The 18,926-nt window shown below is 40.2% G+C and overlaps 1 protein-coding gene across 1 annotated transcript; it reads right to left on the reverse strand.

Annotated features, from left to right (window-relative positions):
- Positions 1–762: 762 nt before the first annotated feature.
- Positions 763–18,530, reverse strand: LOC122181376 (E3 ubiquitin-protein ligase RNF170-like). The gene is made up of 6 exons (XM_042873832.1): positions 18,422–18,530; positions 17,836–17,955; positions 7,845–7,953; positions 3,750–3,823; positions 3,159–3,269; positions 763–2,070 (listed from the first exon to the last, which is right to left on the reverse strand). The coding sequence occupies exons 2-6, from the start codon at positions 17,854–17,856 to the stop codon at positions 1,765–1,767; spliced, it is 621 nt and encodes a 206-aa protein (XP_042729766.1). The 5' UTR covers positions 17,857–17,955; positions 18,422–18,530; the 3' UTR covers positions 763–1,764.
- Positions 18,531–18,926: the final 396 nt, after the last annotated feature.

Here is an 18,926-nt window from a genome sequence, read left to right on the forward strand (position 1 = left end):
GCTGTTTTGATCTTGCAAGATCCAAACACTGCCAAAACCTTCAGTGAGATTCTCCGCAGTTCTTTCTCTGCCCTTTGTCTTTTACTTCTTAGTAAAAGATGCTGTTCTGTTTGGGGGCTGTAACTCTGTCACAGGTCACTAATGAGAGCCCTTCTTTTCTCCAGACTGCAGTTTGTAGCCCTCATGGCGAGCCTTTATTATGCTACAGAAACAACTTACGAGCCCACAGAGTGAACATTCATAAAAATGGACTCCATCCTTATACATTTCAACTGATAGCAAAGCCACTCTTTTCTATTGGCATAGGCTTTTATTCCCAGTTAAGTGCAAACAGAAGTTAGACAATAACAAAACTACACTTAGAGAACTTGGAAAATACTGGTTTCTGAGGTTTACATGTTTGTAGTCAGCACGCAAAAACATCTGGGAATTTTTTTTAAAGAAACAATGCACTTCCTGCCTTATACTTCATGGAAAAGCAATTGTTGCCATTTCCAAAGTACCCATTGTTAAGAGAGACAGCTTTACAAGTTCAGGGACATAATTAAAGACAATGAAAGTTGATGGGAATAAAATGAAAAAAAAACCATCGTTACAAGAAGAGTCTAAGAAGCAAGAGAGTAACTGTGACATACTGCTATATCATAGCATACAGTAAGGGTACAATAAAATATGTCAATTGAAAATGTGTAGAAAAAAAACACACAGTTGGAGACCAGTGTATTGTGAATAATAAATATTCATATATTTTAATATATCAATTTTCATATACAACTCATATGTAAAAATGAAGTTCACTGACTCCAAATACATAACAAATGTACAGATTGTACAGTGACAGATGCTTAGGCTTGTCTGGCACACTACCAGCATTTTTAACTTGTCACACTCAGCACACACAGCAACTTCAGCAGATTTTCCATAAACTTCTTTATCATCAGAAATGTAGCCTTTATCTCTCCCTAAAGTAGTACCAAGACTTGCAAGGAAAACACAAGGAGTGTATGGAGTCCACAGAGGAAACAACCATTCATACTGACTTTGTTAAAGCTTAAGAGGACAGAGTTCACCAAAGCTGTAACTTTGTGTAGGTTCAGACAAAAGGCTTACACAGAGATTTGCCCACACTTCTTGCATGATCCTTATATGCCATTCTCCCCTTGTAATACTTCCATTTACAGTTGCATTTTTGCTCCACGCCAGTATTACGATCAGGTTCATATTGTCCAATTTTAGAATCAGGACTGTACTCATAGCAGAGCTGTAAAAATCTGTATTCCATTGGATATGCAATCAGCTGTGACAGCAAAAAGTACCAACACAAGATTTTGCAGAGGTATTATCTAATGTTACTTGTGTTACTTGAGACCTAGCAAACAGCAGTTTGCTAAATTCTCAAATTAAATTGTATTCAAACTGAACCAAGACATGAAATGTCAAAGCTTAAAAGTTCTAAAAATCTCAACTGCCAGCTGCCTGGCATTGTAATTCTAGGTCCTGTTGACAGGCTTAGGCATTTTCAATTCAGGCACTGCGTATGAGGATAAGTTGGAGACACATGAAGCATGAAAGAGTCTTGTAAATACACAATGGCACGGCCATCTAAGCAATTGCACATCGAATCACTTGGCCATGCCAAATATCACTTGAGCCCTGCTTCAGTCTTTGCAGCAGAATGACAAATCCGTCACACGCTGCCCCAAATGGAGGAGAAGCCTGTCACTGTTTGATTGAGTTTGACTGAGAAATCAAAGTTTGAGTCCCTCAGGATTCTGACAGCATCCTCTGAGCTGCAGACCTTGCCATATTTACCCCGTTTGTTGCAATTTGCTGACAAATGTTTATCACACAAATGAGAAGAAGGGAAACAACCACCATGTCATCAGCTGTTCCGAGTGTTCTACAGAGAGGCCCAGGCATCGTGTCAAAAGGCGACGATAAGCATATGATTGTTCCAAAGGAGCAAACAACAACTCTTAGGAAAAAAATGCACATGAGTCCACCCCAGGTGAAGATTCCTCGCAAGGCAAGAGTCAGGAACAACGGCATGTCATAGAGGTAATCTGCAAACTAAACATGCAGGTGAGTTAAGCTCTGCTCCATTCTAATCCATGCAGTTCTTTTGGTTGCATGAGTCTTTAAGCACTTCTAGATTCAAATCTCTTGAATGCAAAGCCTTTCTGTGCTGTCCCAGTTCACCAAGGCAGGTCAGTTATTTTGCAGAATCTACAGGCACATTCCTAAGGCAATCCTCACTTCCCCGGCACTTTGCACAGTGCATTATGCTTGACACTTTGGGAAACTGGTCCTTAATGGCTATCTTGAGTATACGTGCTCTCTTTAAAGTCTGGCATCAAGTGTGTGCATGAAAAAGAGTACATGAGAAAGAGGCCTCAAGTCTCACTTTAGTGTGGATGGGAAACGTAGGACTGAGTCATTATAATAATTATTCCTGCTCGTTAATACTAATTTGTTGGGTTGGAAAATAACATTCTTAAGCACAGTGCTTAGTTTAGCCCACAAATTAAAACAGATTCCACAGTCCTGTTTGGGCCCCCCACTGGGATTTGACAGGATAGGAAGATTTGCTTTGGTGATATTCTGCATGCTGTCAAGAATGGGTCTCACATGTGCCTCCAGCCCTCATCTTTCACATCACTTCCAGTACCTGTCACGTCCCCACACCATCTGGGATTCCAGCTTTAATGAAGTACAGAGCCAGTGTAGACTGTTTGAATTTGGCAATACCTCAGTAAAAAAAAACAACAGCTGCTTTCTAAGCTGGGATCTGCTTTGGAACAAAAGACTTACATGTAATTTAAGCTCCTGGAGTCCAAATATAAGTTAAAATGTGAAAGTTTTACGCTGACTCTCTCTAATTCTGCTTCACTTCCTAAGTGTCATCTTGCACTGCCTTCTCCTCCCTGCTAGGATGATTGCAGAGTGATTTCTCTGAGCTAGAAACTCTGAGAAGCACCATTACTAGAAGATGCTGTCTCCAGCAGTGAATGTTAACACTTCCCCTGTAGTATCATCAGTGAGTGTATAAAAAGATAATTCACATACTGAGACAAACTAGCTTTCATTGTTGAGTCTCTTGCAATCCTCTGTGTGTTATGCAGTGCTAACTACATAAGTGTAGATTCAGAAATACTTACAGGTCGAGGTTGCCCTGAGAAACGCTTGTTGTACGCTCTGATGTCGTGAACAGTCTGTTTACTTGGCTTATCGTGTAGCTTTTCACAAGAGATGTTAACCAGAACCACCACCTTCATAAGGAAAGAATACAGGCGTTACCACTGTGTGTTTTAATCTTCAGTATGAAGGATAGTGTTTAGTAGCACGTCTCTTCATAGGCTCTTTATTGCACATTGACCTTTGTACAGTTCCAGCAGTTCCGCAACAGCAAGAACATCTTCCTTTTATGACCTGCATCAAACTGCCAGTACAGCAGGCAGGCTCTGGCAGCGGTCGAAGGAGATGAGGGAGTCCCATGTCCTGTACTGCTTTTTACGGAATGATATCCCAGAGATTCAATAAACTATACAAAAGTAAAATGCCAGAGGCCTGTTTAATATTTGTTGCCTGATAAGATGTGTCAAATTATAAATGTGATTGGCTGCAGAGTCATTCAGCTGAGTTTTGAAATGCAATGGAAAATTAGAGGATGAATAAAGTTGATCCTAAGAGCTCAAGCTTGTCATTTTCTGTTTATTGTAATGCAGATGTATGCAGGGAAGATGTCTTACCTTCTGTCTGCAGAGAGGGCAGATTATTGCTCCTAACCAAGGACTATGTTTCCAGTATGTAATTAGACAAGAGCCTACAGAAAAAAAAAGTTAAGATGCATGGAGTATATTTGAGGATATTTAATGTTTATAGAATGTTATCAGAATTAATAAGCATTCTTTCTACAGTTGACTGCAGAAATGAATGTAATTCTTTGCTTTCATTTTAAGATGTGGTTTTACTCTGCAAACTGTAAAAACAGAGCTGTAGATCTGTGTTGATATATACAGCAACATGGAACTTCCCCCTGACGAAGACTCTGAGTGTCTTAGTATCTTATTCTTGCAGCTTCCTTGATTGTGGATGAAGCACTCGGGAATACAAGGACCCTTCCAGTATGTGTACATACATGTATGCATTGCACAGTACTGTCTGTACACTGTGGAAGAGTTAATTAATGCATTCTTTTTGATTTACCAGAACAACTGCTAACTAATTGCCAAATGCAGTGCCATCTTAACAGCAAGCTCTCAGGTGTTGAAGAGGGCAGAGTCTGAGGACACTAACATTAGCCTGTGCACGTCCCTGATAGCAGTGCTTGACACACATGAATATCAGTGCTGGTACTAACAGCAAAAACAACAAAAGATAAATAGCATCTAATCAGAAGTAGCACAGCTTGACTTTCATCTCCCAGGTTCAGTGTGACAGTCAAGAACAAGTATCTCTTAACATGTAAACTGATCAAATTTGACAAAGATCAGAGTGAAAGCAGCAGTGGAACACTGTATTGCCATTTTGTTGGGATTGTTTTATTGCATTGAACAATGGTGTTTGTTTTTAAAAACAACCAGTAAGTAGCTTAAGAAGTATTACAGAAGGAAGTCTTCAGGAGCCCTTACTGCAGCCTTTTTTGTACCCAGACTTTATTTCGCATTGTCATTGAAAAGAAGGATTTTAGAGGAGAAACGTGTCTGAAGTCAAGTATAAAAAATGTTCATGCTGTCAGTTACCTCCTAAAGAGGACTTCCCTATATTAGGGATGATGCATTTGCCCTAAGGATATTTTCATGAACCTTGCTCTGACTTGTGCACTTTGTTTTTATTTCAGTGCAGGGTTTTTCTTTCAGGCTCTTCTAGTTTGTTTGCACAGACAAAGTTAGCTGGGCTCACGGCTGCATTTATATCTAAATCCTCATGTGGTATATATGAACTCAGTCTGGCAACCAGCTTCAAGCCTTTGCTTGAACTTTTGCATTTGACAGCCATCATGCCTGACTTCAGGAACTGCTTTGACCCTCTGGATCCAGATCCTGTATCATGAGCCACACAGTTGTGCCTGTACTCAGTCCCAGTGATGACAACGGGGTACTAATGGATCTCACAGTTCTTTGAGGGCTTTGAAAATAGAACCCCATGGAAATTAAAATTTGCTACATGCAAAATCCTGTGTTTAGTGGAACAGGAAGGGAAGGACTCCTCTGAAGTTGACCTGTTTGTGCTTTGGTGCATTTTTCATAAAATGGGCAAAATCCTGTTTTAATCCAGCCTGCTACACAACCTTCTGAGGGAGTCCATAGGTTTTTCTAAAATACCTTTGAGGTTTTCGTTAATTAGAAAAAAATAATATTGCACAAGGATCATTTTTCAATTGAACTTCCTGAGCATATGGTTCAAACTGAAGCTGAAAAGGAAAACTTCAGGACAAACTGTATGAATTACTACTAATAATAAAATCAAATGTTTTGTTTTTCTTTTTATAAGCCCATATTAATCTTCTTTAAAAGCTCTGGGTTGACCACATTTTTTAAATAAAACTTTTACCGGAGTGGAATTTATTAAGAGTGCTCAGCATTGCCTTAGCTCTGTTCCATGGGGCACTGGGAGAAGTTTTATTACTGATTTCAGTCACAACAGACTTAGATCTATGCAGAATGGTTTTGATAAGCCCAATGTAAAATTTTATTGGTTTAAGACATGAAAAACAGACACGTTACGCTTCTACTACATCAACATAGTCAGAGCATGGATAATGCACTGCACTGGAATTTATGCTTCACAGTGTAAATGATGATGTATTTGGGGAATGTAAAGCCTATTTAAAAAGACACAGCTAATGACAACGTGTACCAAGCTTATAGATGGTACTTCTCCACAAACCTCAAAATAAAAATAAAGCCCAGATCGTTATGTCTGTAGAGTAACTGTCGAATCACAGCATGAAGAACTGATGGAGCACCTGGGGAAAGGCCCAGTCAGCCCTGGGAGCACAGGTGAAGGCAATTCACCTGTGCTGCAGGAAGGGCTGGAGCCTGGCTGCACCTCTCTTAGACCTCATTTAAGGGCTGACTGCCCCAGGGAAGGGTTTCTGATGGGAGAGCCTTTCTTTGTGGAGTCTTTTCTGTGAGCCTGGATCCTTGGACGTGGGTGAGTACTTCTCCTTTGTAACACCATTGCATCTGTGCTGGTCCTTTTGCTGTAATGCTTGTCTATCACCTTTCCACTGTGCTGACCTTTTTGATTGTAACAGTGTCATATTTACAAAGGGGAAATGGACAATTAACTAGGTCAGAGAAGGAGGAAAATTAATGACATCTGTCATCGTGTCTATCTTTGTATTTGAAACTGTAACTTCTGTGGCATTATTTGAAACATGCTTGGAGGCCATAAGCTTACTGTTTCTTCTGGAGTGAGTTTTATTTAAACTATCCTTTTCCTTTGTGGTAGTAGTGTGAGTAAAAAAACACATGAAAAAAGTTAAAGCATTAAATGGTGTCGTGCATGTTGTAGATGGGCCCTACAGCATGCCTGTAGCTGTTCTCACCCCACTGATCTGTTGTGGCTTCAGAGGATGGAGATATTAGCAGTGTTGATGAGGGGCTGGTCTGAGAGAGCATTATTTCAATCTAGAGAAAAATGACACTTCCTCAAAACAAAATTAATTCTTATTGTACCAACATTACAGGTGTAATACAGGGCCTTGTTTTCATTTCTGCTTATGTCTTTTTCTAGAAGTCTTACATGATGAAGAAAGTGTCAGTGGCTTGTAATTATAAATTAAACTTGCTGTAAGGTCTTTGAAAAGCATAGGAAGGAGCTTTATGTTTTTGCCCAGTGCATTTTGATATGTTTTGCTGCTGGAGAATCAGATATTACTGCCTCCAGCAGCCTGGGTGACCTTCTGCCAGAGTTTACTGATGTTATGCTGCACAGGAGCACTGAACTGCCTTCAATGGCAGTTTCAATCTCATCAGATCATAAACTCCAGTTCTTTACTGTCACCCCCTGCAGTGGTGACGACAGCATTTAGCAAGGAACTCGATAAGCAGCTGGGGCAGTAAGATTGTAAACTTTGCCTGTAAACTCACTGGAGTATGTATGTCAGAGGTCTGAGAGGTACTAAGTTCATTTCCACATACTTGAATACAAACTGGGTTTCTAGGCCTTTTAGTTACTCCATGAGTTTGTGCTGTAATTTAACAGCACCTTACAAAATTATGTTGCTTTTTGTCTTGTGTCTTCCTGGGCATTTCAAAAGTGGCCCCTTGTAAGTATGAAGGCAATAAACAGAAAAAGATTAAACTTGTTATTAGTGAGGGAATTTACTTCAGAAATCATAGAAACATATCCTGAGATGGAAGAGACCCACAAGGATCATTGAGTCCAACTTCTGGCACTTCGCAGTACCACCCAAAAATTAAATATGTCTAAGACTGTTGTTCAAAGGCTTCTTGAATGCCAGAAGGCTTGGGGCCATGGGCACTGCCCTAGGGAGCCTGTTCCAGTGCCTGACCGCCCTCTGGTGAGGAACCTTTTGCTAACCCAGCTGACTCTCCCCTGACACAGCTCTGTCAGATCCTGCTGCTGTCACCAGAGAGCAGAGATCAGTGCAGCCTCCTGCTCCCCTTGTGTGAAAAATGTAGGCTGCCATAAAGCCTTTTCTCAGCCTCCTCTTCTCTGAGCTGAAAAACCTAGGGATTCAGCTGCTCCTCATACCTTTAGTTACTGGGAGAAATGCTTAGAATGGTTCCTGCACAGGATTTGATATTTCTGTGGGAAGTGTGCTGTGTTTAGTAGCCTTTATAAGCACTGCACTTTCAACTCCGCAAACTTACCACAGAATAGATGTCCACAGTTGGTTTCTACTGGCAGAGTCACTGTTTGGAGACAGATGGGGCAGCTGAAGTCACTGTGATTACTAGGTTGCTGAACTTGGAGTGATTCCTGAAAGAGAAGTGGTGCAGTCTTCAGTAAAGTACTATTGCAAGTGACAAGCTCAGTTTAACAACAATCATTTACTATGAATTAGCAAGGAATCACAGAAGCTAAATAGACGTGTTGGCACAACTAATAGTTACCTCAGCAGATGGTGAAAATTGGGCAAAGAAATTATTTCTGTAATCCTACAGAAAGGACTAGTGTTGGAGGTAACTCAAGTCTAGTAGAGTGACAAATGACCTCTGAGCAAATATCTTCTGACACAATATTATCTAAACTCCATAAGCACTGAATAGTTCTGTATTTTGCTTTCCTATGCAGTACTAGTATAGATTAAGAAGTGAATTATTTCAACTGATATAAACTGTAATAGTTTATGTCAGCTGAGGAACTGCTTGGAGTTCCCAACCTCTGTGTCTGTAAACATATTACATGTGTATACACATCCATGTACTACATCAACTGATGAGGTAGCTATGCTATTTCTGTGAAGTACTAACACACTTTTCTTTGTGCACATTCCTTTGTCTCACAACAAAGCAAACGTGTTTCTGATTATCTTGAGTCAAGGGAAACCCAGCATTCCCAGACTGTAACTGATGGAAGTTGTGAGCAGCACTCTTGCCCTCTGCAGTCTCAACAAGTTGAAACTACTTGTGTATTTTGTATTAAAATGTGTTGTACAGCAATTAACATGCTATATGATTCCTAGGGGATGAATGATTATAACTTTTCCAATGATTCATCTTCTGCTGACTTAACATGGGCAAATCTGCAGAATGGAGTTTGTGCTATTCAGAAAATGGGAAAACTGAATGTTGCTATGTTGCTGTATGATACCAGTTCTGGCTGCTGAAGTAAGCTCCTCATCAGCCAAGTGTTGAGAAGCTCTATGCTGAGAACATGAAAGTTAGGGCTTTATGAATTACAGCAAGGAAACAGCCAGTGATCCTCTGATGGTGACACCCAATGAAGAATATCTGCATGTACAGATGCAGAAAAATCATTTGAATGTCACAAAGCAGCGACTTTGATTTTCTTGTAATCTTTCTCTTACTGAATGAAGCAATGTGGGAAATTTGTCCAGCTCTCGTGACTGACAGGTGTTAGGTTCCACAAGAAGAAATAGGCATTTCTTTATATAGATAATGAAGCAGTGAGTGGGCTTATGATGGATGCTGGAGATTTCTGAATCCAATAGGTACTGGGCATCGCGTGCTGCTAAATACAAAGGTGGTACCTCTGACTGAAAGAGTGTTCTGGGGAAGCTTCATAAAACTGCCTGTTTCTTTATTCTTCTGTTAATATCCACTGCAGCACAGAGGGCTAAGTGGGCCTGGTGTGACCTGGTGGGGGCATCTTTACAGTCATCAAGTGATTTGAGTCGCCTTCAACGAAGATGTCAGTGCCTTATGCTTGTCCCAAGTAGACAGGCTAGGAAAAACAAGTTGAATCTTTCATTATTTGAATAGATTTTTGTGCAAATAATCAGTTTTCTGATGCATTTAGTTCAAATGCTTGAAGCTGTGTTTGAGATGGCTTTGTGCTGGTTAGAAGAGGACTGTCCAGATGGACCTGATAGAAGACAGTCAATATCTGATACGGATATTTATGTGCCAGAATAAATTTCCCCCTTCCAAAATCTTGAGCCAGCCTTGGAACATTTGAATTGAAGACTGAATTAGAGATTGAAGCTGTGATTATGGCAGCCAGCATTTTGTGCCTGTTTGTTCTTGATGGCACTAAATAGTCATAACAAAATACAACATTTAGTGTGACTGGGCCCAAAATAAAAGACCTCTAGGGATCTTCTTCTCGTACACTAATTCAACATGTAATCTAGAAACAGCGGAATTAAAACTGTCACTTCTAACATTCCAAGCAGCTTTAAGTTCTGCTACAATCAGATCTTCGTGTTTATATTCTTTTGTGAGCACCACAGGTGTTTTGGCTGTTGGGGTGGAACTCTCCATGGGAGTTCCTGATCAGAGCTCAGGTTTTGAAGCCCTTCAAAACAGAAGTTCCCTGTGTGACAGAGTCAATTTTTCTGAGGGGAAGGAGAGGGCAGGGGAAGGAAGAGGTCTTCTCAAATTTGGATACAGCTTTTGGCTCAAAAGGGGAAAATGAGCATTGCAGGGAAACTTTGGTAGAGCAAAATCAAGCCTGTATTACTAACATGTCACTGGACTCGGTACAGTTTCATATTTGTATGTAAGAGAAAAACATGAAATTGCAGAGTAATCCTATCATTGATTATAAAGCCAGAAGCTCCTAGGTGTAGCAACTTTATTTCTGCAATACAGCTCAGCTCACTGCACTTTCAGTTTTCCCACAGCGATGCTTTTAAAGATCACTGATGAGTCAGCCTGTTTGAAAACAAGGAATTTAAGTGAAAAAAGCAATTAACAGAACTGCTTCCTGTGATAGGTGAGCAGTTGCTCCTTGCCTTGGTTACAGGACAACTGAGATGATCAGTGATGATGCATTAGACAGTTCATTATTTAAATTAGATCACAAGTAAAATAAGAATAAGATGTTTTACAAAGGAGGATTTACCTGTAAAAATTTTCCAAAAGTAATTTAAGGATTAAAAGTATTAATAATACTTCAATTATTTATGAATAACCATTCTAATAAACATTTCCTGCCTTGGTTCAGAAGATGCACATAAAATTTAGCTTACCATTCCTCTTTGTGGAAATGTTTGAGAGGAGCTCAGTAAGTTGTGCCAGCTGTCAGTGTTATGGTGTGGAATCATTCATGCAGGCATGCTGGGTGTCATTGTCAATTATTAACTTGGTTCCCCATGGCAAGAGTCTCTCAAATGTTCTAAATAAGGTTATGAAGGAAATGCGAGGGTTTTTTGTTCCCTTCAATGAAGCAAATCTGCTTTAAAAACAACAAAACCAACAGGAGTCTCCTGGGTAAAACAAACAAAAGCAACTCTAAATTTTCCTCCCAGGAGATATTGAACATGAACAAAAAGATATTGGAATGTAATAAAAATATTGCGTTACTATTTTTAAATATTAACTGGATCAAGGGCACGCTGCAAGGTAGTTTGATAACCTGAAAAAATAGCAGCCTATCAATTGTGTGGACAAACCATTAACTGTAGTACTATTGTGAAAGAGGCTTAAAACTTGCCAGATGCTTGTGGTACTTTGGTATTGCAGCAGTGCAGAATCAGGTTGAATAACACAGTATCATCCAATAAAGCAAGCAAAATGTAGAAGTTAAGCAGATTTAACTTGTTAAAATACTTTTAATTTATCAGCATATATACTTCATAAGGTATTTATTCTTTGTCATGCTCTGTAGCCCTTAAGAAAGGCTTGATTTCTACAAAGATGTTCTCCAATTTACTGAAGCAAAACTAATAAGGAAACCTGTCAAGGCCTTGGTTTTGTGCAGTGCTAACCACCCTGATCCTGACTCAAGAAGGCATTGAAGCACGTGCCTAATTTTCAGCCCTAGAGAAACACATAACCTCTTATGGAGAGGTTGAGTGGGAGTCAGTAATATTGGAATAGAAATACGCTTAGTACAAAAATAATGCCCCTGGCATTCCTGCTGAAGCACTGATAAGCTAAACAAAACACTTTTCAAAGACTAATAACCGGATGGGATTTGTAGCATAAACAATGCTCCTTGTTAGTCACCAGTCCCTAGGGCATCTTCCTCACTGTGTTAGAGATAAATTGGCAACAAATGAAATACTGTATGTGATTTCCTGCCCTGGGTATGCATGCATGCTTGCATGACAGTGTGATAGCTGTCATTTATTATTTATCTAAGTATGTATACAAATCTACAGTGTGATTTAATTACTTGTTGAAGGTGCCAGACTAACAGATGCAGAAGCCAGAGCTGTTTCTTTTTCCAGAGAACTGACGTGGGTAAGTAGTGGCATCCTTTCCAGTCTGTTCTACTACAGTGCTTCACCTCACTGGACTGCAAGTATCTGAACGGAGCTCATTTTCTCCAACATCTTCCCAGCTGCTCTTCTCTGCTCAGCATATTAAATCCATAAAGGCTGATAACAAGGATGTCAGTCCTTTTTAAAAGTCTTTTTTTTTTTTTTTTTTTTTTTTTGTTTTTTTTTGTTTTTTAGACAGGAAGATTATTCACTGGAAAATTGATTTGAACACATCAAATTATTTTTGCTAGCTCACACAAGTATTTCATTACAACTTAGTAAAGAAAGGATTGGGATTGTTTTAATACCAAAACTCTCCTTGACAAAGTAATAGCAAAAAGACTATGGGCTTTTCATAAGGGTGAAATAAACCCAGATCTCCTTTTACTTGCCAAGAGCTGTATGCATTTGTGCAATGTCTCTTGCAGTTGCTTATTTCCTTATGGACAGGCTGCTCTTGGAAACTGGATGATAAAAGCTGCATCATTTCAATAAGCAGGATTTTGTCTTCATTTTTTAATAGCACTCAACCTATTATTCCTTAGTTACCATTAGAGTTCAAGTGGTCAGGTTCCATCAAAGTCAACAGTTGGCTTCAGTTGGTCTGTTCATGCCAAGCCCTTGGATTACTTGCATTATTAATTCACAGTTTTCCACATAAAGCTTCCTATTCTACTTCCCAACTAAAGTTGGGATTGAGACATAAAAAGATGTGAAATAGCAGAGTTTTGGAGCAGAGCCTATTGAATGACATTTGACACAAAGAAAGTAAGGGGTTCAAGGCTGAGATGGGATTCTGCATTATGAATTCCCAGCGTGTCCCATCTGTGACCTAATTCCATTCTGGGGAGTAAGAGTGGTGAATGCTGGCTGTAGGATACAAAATATGTAGGCAGTGCTACAGTGTTCTGCTGAAAGGAAGAGCCAGGCTATCAGAGCTGCTTTTGACATGGCTCCTAAGCAAGAGGAAAGCATGTCAGACCTGCTGTCACTGAATTGCATCAGGAAAGCAAGGGAGAAATCTTCTAAAATGGAAACACAAGAGAATGATTAGCAAAATCAGTGTATTTTATCTTAAAAGAATGATCCGGGCACAAAGTGTAGCTTTGTTGGAAATGCCAATTAAAATAGTTGTAACTGCTCTGCTACTGCTTAAGTGTGAACAATCTGGTAAAAAGAGGCTCAATCCACTGCTGCAGGAGTTGCATTTCACTCTGCAATACAGAATCTTAAAATCTGAATAAAAATGTGCTCAAGACATTCGGACAAATTGAAGCTTATTTTACAAGGAAAAAAAACTTTGCTATAAATATGAAAGGAAATTTGAACTCATTTTTGACTCACGCCTGCTAACTTGCTGTGTTCAAAGTACTGTGATGAGCAACAGAACAATCCATGTTATGCTTTACATATCTTGCCCTGTTCAGCTGTGGTTGGGCTTGGGACATTTGTGTCACTTGATAGCAAGTGATAGCTATGATATTTTCACCAGGTGTGTTTTGTTTTGAACACAGTTCTCTTCTTCAGCTAGAGAGTACTATTTGAATACTCTATTTTTAAAGCATATTTTTTAGTGAATTACTTATAACAGTGGGTAGATGTTAAGAATAGTTAAACAGAATGGAAGCAAACAGGTTATTAACATTTTATTCAGCTAATCTTGAATACTGATGATAATGTTTCTTAATAGTAAGTAATATGGAACATAGTTTTGAAAATTCTGTCCTTTGAGAGATCAGATATTTTACCATAATTGGTTTGTGAGTGCAAAACTATATGTCAGTACCCTGCCACAAAATGAGTCTAAAAAGATTGCTCCTTGTGACCTCGTCCACTGTACACACACATACGCACACAAAAGATAAGAGTACCAAAATAGAAGTGCAGATATGTGTGAAAAAGTAAACAAAATGCCCAAAATAGAAAAGAGCAGATAGGAGATTGACAAATGTTAGGAAAGCAACTGAGGAAGGTAGAGAGCATGGTGGGAAGGGAGGCTACAGTGAAAAAGTGAGGTCCCATTGGGAAGCAATGATGTTAGAGAGGTGTAACTTAATTCTGCTGAAGTTGCTGCTCCTGACAGCTCCTCCTTCTGAGGTATTTTCCTGAGGAGATGCAGGTAGGCCATGCCTTAAAGATTATAACCATTTTTTTCTCCTTCTGTATGAAGCCAAAGATACAATGTTTTCCACCTCTGCCTTTGTTCCCAGTGTAGTTTTTTTTTATGGAATTTTGGGAGATATCAGGACTTCTGCTTCTGTGGCATTATCTCCATGCCTTTTCAACCACTCCTTGCTTGGGGGTGATGGAACACTAAAGCACATGTTATCTGTCACTTGCTACATTCATCTTTTCTATTTCTTTGAGGAGCGATCATGGAAGGTTGTCTCAGTATAGTGTTCCTTGTCTTCCTGACCCTGCAAAGTGAATTTCCTCTCATTTCTCCCACTGCAAGGGAGAAATGAGAAAAGAAATTCAAGGAAATTCAAATAAAAGGTGTTCAAGTGGAGAAAGTATTTCTAACAAATATGAAAGTATTTGAAAGGCACTTGTTCCATGTGGAAATATATCTTCCTTTCAGAAAAGCTCAACTACAAGACTCCTTTGAAGAATATACACTCATAAGAAAAAAAAAAATTAAATTTAAGAAATACTTAAAGCATCCAGAATTCCTGATGTTTTTCATGATGAATGCATTAAAATGCTTTTCATCCCCTGTAACAGACAAAAATCTTTTGAAGTATTTTACAAAACACGTACTTCAGTTACATAGAAAAAAAAAAATTAGATTCATAATAATTACATTGCTCCTATTTCTGAGGGCATAATTGACCTGGAAAGTATTGCAGAGCATTCTCAAAGAAAAATCAATATAATGTTCTTCAAACACCTGAGATACATCAACATAGTAGCACAGTAGTCAGTCATGCTGGTATCACCAGCAAAACAGGCATAAGGTCTATATTGTGTATTTTCCCCTCATAAGGGAGTCATACATAACAGAACCTCCTGACCTCACCAGAAGTCATACAAGTGCATAGACCTGTAGCTTCAATGGTTGGCTACCCTGGTTAGCATTTCAGTCATCAGTACTGCCTCTTTTTACAGTTTCTTTGATTTGTTTTTCCCTTCTTTCAATCTCCTCTGGGTATTTGTTTGCTTGTTTGTTTTTTCCTGCTAGAAATAAGGAGGTAAGTCAGACAGTGGTGTAAGGTTGTCTCTGTATCTCCCTTTCCCTCGGAGCTGCTATTCTTGTAAAATGCAATTAATGGTGAGATTGGAAAGCAATAATGAAATTAGCTGTTTCCCCATTCCCTAAACCAGTGCCCCAGAGGAGTAAGCAATAGATTGGTATGGCTATTCCAGCTGACATAGGTCTGTCTGGTAACTTTATAACAAAGTGTCAGGCCATGGGGGTGCAGCATTGATCACAAGACACAGCATTGGGTGCCAGTGACCTGCGGTTCTGTTTATTGAGCAATCAGGACCCATACCTGTGCAAGACCAGTGAGGTATTGAAGAATATTTTCAGTCAGTTCAATGACTTTACATTAGAATAATGTGCATTTTCTTCATATTCTATGATTTTAGGTGTTCAGTTATGCTGAACATATATTTATGTTTATTACACTAGCTTCTAAACTGGCCACATCTTGAGGATAAATGGAGATAAAGTGCTTTTTTTTTTTTTTTTTAATGAAAATACTAAAAACTTCCATTATAAAGAGAGCTTGATTGATTAGGCAGCAGGATATGTATAGCGTAAAAACTACGACAGGACATGAAGGGACTCATGGCCCAAGAAATACAGTATTATATACTTTGTATCCCGTAATTACGAAGTGCATGAAGTTTGGTTATAGGTTAGTTAATATTTTTTGCATCTGAAGCATTCAAGTATGCCTTCGCTCCACAGCGTATCAAGAAGCTTCTTTGATGTTTGAAGCTTTTGGAAGATGGTAGGTGTAGTGGAAATACCAAGTCATGGCCTGAACCAGTGATAGAGCATCTGGTGGGAAGGCAGGGCCAACACAGGGGAGCTCAGGTGCATGCTATGCATCTGAGTGAGTGGAAGGGGTGGAGTCCACCCACCCCTTTCCAGACCTCATTTAAGGGTTGGCAGTGGAGGTGAGGGCACCTTTCCTGGGCATCCCTGCCCACCTGAGGCTTTCTGTAGGTAAGCAGCTCTTTGCATTTCTGCATCCTCGGCTGCTGCGTTTGGGTTTATTCTCATTTGCTGTAGCCAAGGACTTTGTCACCCTGCAATTATGCTATTGTAGCATTACAGTAGGGAAGTGCATACTTCCATAAATTGTGTCTGTCAAGCTACTAAATATGATAGAAAAGCTGAGATTTGTTTTTCATTTCATTCTAATGGCTAGGAATGTGCATGTTACATAACTAGCCACCGAGTGTCACTGTTTGGTATTTTTCATTCCATTGTCTTTGTTTCCAAGTGCTTAAAAAAATCTGTAAAAGCTGCACTCCTTTAAGTGAGGGTTTTTGAGCAAGAACAAGAATATCTGTTAAACCACAAAAGGTATGCTTATTTGCCATGCGAATCACCAAGACATACTGTGCAAACTAAGCATTCAAATTATTGGTGATATTGTAAATGCTATTGAAAATCAAAGGTTTTATTTTTATGCCTACCAATTTAAATTACTGCAGGAAATGCCATTCTTTACTGTTACAAAAAGTAGCCCTTTCTAAAAGACTGTCAGATACTTCTGTCAAGAAAGCAAAGGAAGCATTAAAAAGATTGAACATGGTTTAAATAAGTTCCTATTACAAGAAGTAATTTATCTTGACTCTAAAATGTAGGTAATAACAGACATAAAATGTCACGAGACTGAACTACAATACTGGTGTGAGGTGCCAAACTAGATTGGAATGTTATTACAGGTCGTAGTCTTTCATCTTGATTGGCACAAAATCAGAATTTTCAAGTGTGCTGAAGGTTGCAAATAAACTTTCAGCTAGGATTAAAAAATAAAACCTAACCACCTCAGCTTTGCATAACTTAAACAACTCCCCCTTCTTACTACTACATCTACTCCATCATCGAACTTCGAGCATGCCTTGCCCACGCTGTGGAGTTCCTGACATGCCTTGGTACAGCTGCAACTGGGAAGATACAAAGTTACACAAATTTGTATTGCAGTTCTCTGTACAATTCCATATGGCTTCAGTGTAACATTCCTTGGAAACACTGTTATTTCAGTGAGCACTCCATCATAGAGTCCGACATCTGAGGAGGGCACAATAGCCACAGGGCACGGGTGTGCAAATCTCTTCTGATACAATCCCAGGTTACCGAACCTGTGCATTTTGCCTTTTCTTTGCAATTAGCATCTGTCCTACGGATCTCAACCAACCTCCCTGTACTATATACAGTCTGTATTACCTTTCCAGTATAGCCATTCCATATGAATAATTTTTTAATACTTCTGAACAAGAAACAACTGTGAATAGGGCTACTAGACCTTGGTAGAATCAGATGCTTCCTTTCTGTTTGTACTATACAGCCCTCTAGAGGAAAAGTATTTTCTGCAGTCTTTTCTGTATTTATGGGAGATGACCCCACTGAAAGTAGAGCATGTTGTCAGGGCTGTGAGTGCAGTAACAGGCCTTAGTGGCCTCACCCGGTTCCTTTCTCCATACCCTCTGCCCATGGGACCAGGAGTTCTATTTACACTCAGCCCTGGGCCTTCAGCTCAGTTACAGCTATGCGTAGCTATGGACTTCACCGACCTGGACTGCGACCTGTGGAATGAATTCCCAGACTGACCTCAAAACTATTTCATCACTGTGCTGATCACGGGACTGTCCCTGACCTTGAGCAGTGGGTTGCCTTCCTGGCTTCTATACTTGTCTCATCATGACAAGGCACAGTGTACTTGCCTCATCTCTGTGGACTTGCCTTACCACCTGCACTCACGGCTGATGAACCTGCTCAATTTACCTGCCTTGTTTAAATACTGTGGCATGGAGCTGGCTTGCTCTTGTCTTTGTCTTCCCTGGAAAGTAGCTGGTGGCTTCTGGCATTCATTGGCATGTGTAGTGTAAATCCAGGAAAGAGGAGCTGCCTGCAGAAAGTGTATGAAGAAACCGTGTGAGATACTGAATGTGTAGGAGTGTATGTGAAATGAGCAGGAGGGTGTGGAGAATGATACACGTGTAGGAATTGAGTGGGGTACTGCATAAAGCGGTGAGTATTGATGTGGTGCAGTATTGCTGCAAAGGGAGTGACATAAAATACCAGGAGGAGGAAGTAGTAGCTAAATGATGAAGGCTGATGGGCAAGTTAAAAAATAAAAACAGGAATAATACACTAAAATAATTAAGAAAACAGATGCTCTCAGCATTATAAACTGTAGTGCAGAAGTCTGTGAGTCTTCACTGCTTAAAAAGCAAAACTAACATGAAAACAAACAAAAAAGGCTGTTTTAAATGAGCCTTTTGTGTTGCTGGGTGGCTTTAAGAGGGGGAGGTCACCCACTATGATTTTAACCTGCTAAAAAAGAATCAATAACAGAGGAGTAAAGTACGTACATTAAAAAACAGCCGAAAATATATCTGATATCTTAGGGGATATTCATTGAAGCGTCGTGAAGGAATTCTGGGAGCTTTATTCACGGATATTTCAGAAGGGAGTTTTAAAACGGATTCTGCGTTCTAAGCGATTTCTGCCCTGAAAGCAGCAGTGAGGCTGGTGCAGACGGGCCGACCTACCTACGGCTTGGCCACGCGCAGCCCTGAGCCGCGCCAGCAGCTCCCTGTGGTACCGGGCAGCTTTGGCGGCGGCCGCCATGTTGTGACGGAGCTGCGCTTCCCGCGCAGGTGTGTCACCTGCCACCGAGCGGCCACGCATCCACTCTCCGCCCACACACCCGCCGCAATCGACCGCTGAGGTAAACAGCCGCCAAGCGGAGTGGCCCCGCCCACGCGAATGCTCCCCCGTGATTGGTGTGAGCAGCGGCAGCCCTGCCCGCTGGTTGGTGGGGCCCTCTGCCACTCCCGACGTTTGAAGGCGGGAGCGGGCGCTGACGTGTACGTG

The sequence above is a fragment of the Lagopus leucura genome, unplaced genomic scaffold (assembly GCF_019238085.1).
Source record: "Lagopus leucura isolate 7727_CA_CO unplaced genomic scaffold, USGS_WTPT01 Super-Scaffold_100009, whole genome shotgun sequence".
NCBI lineage: Eukaryota > Metazoa > Chordata > Aves > Galliformes > Phasianidae > Lagopus > Lagopus leucura.

Coding starts and splice junctions, on each gene's coding strand:
- LOC122181376 (XM_042873832.1), bottom strand. CDS start 17,856: ATGCCACAGTATTTAAACAAG. Junction 3,270..3,749: donor GCCCTCTCTGCAGACAGAAG/GTAAGACATCTT, acceptor TTCCTTATGAAG/GTGGTGGTTCTGGTTAACAT. Junction 2,071..3,158: donor TCTCAGGGCAACCTCGACCT/GTAAGTATTTCT, acceptor CTGCATGTTTAG/TTTGCAGATTACCTCTATGA.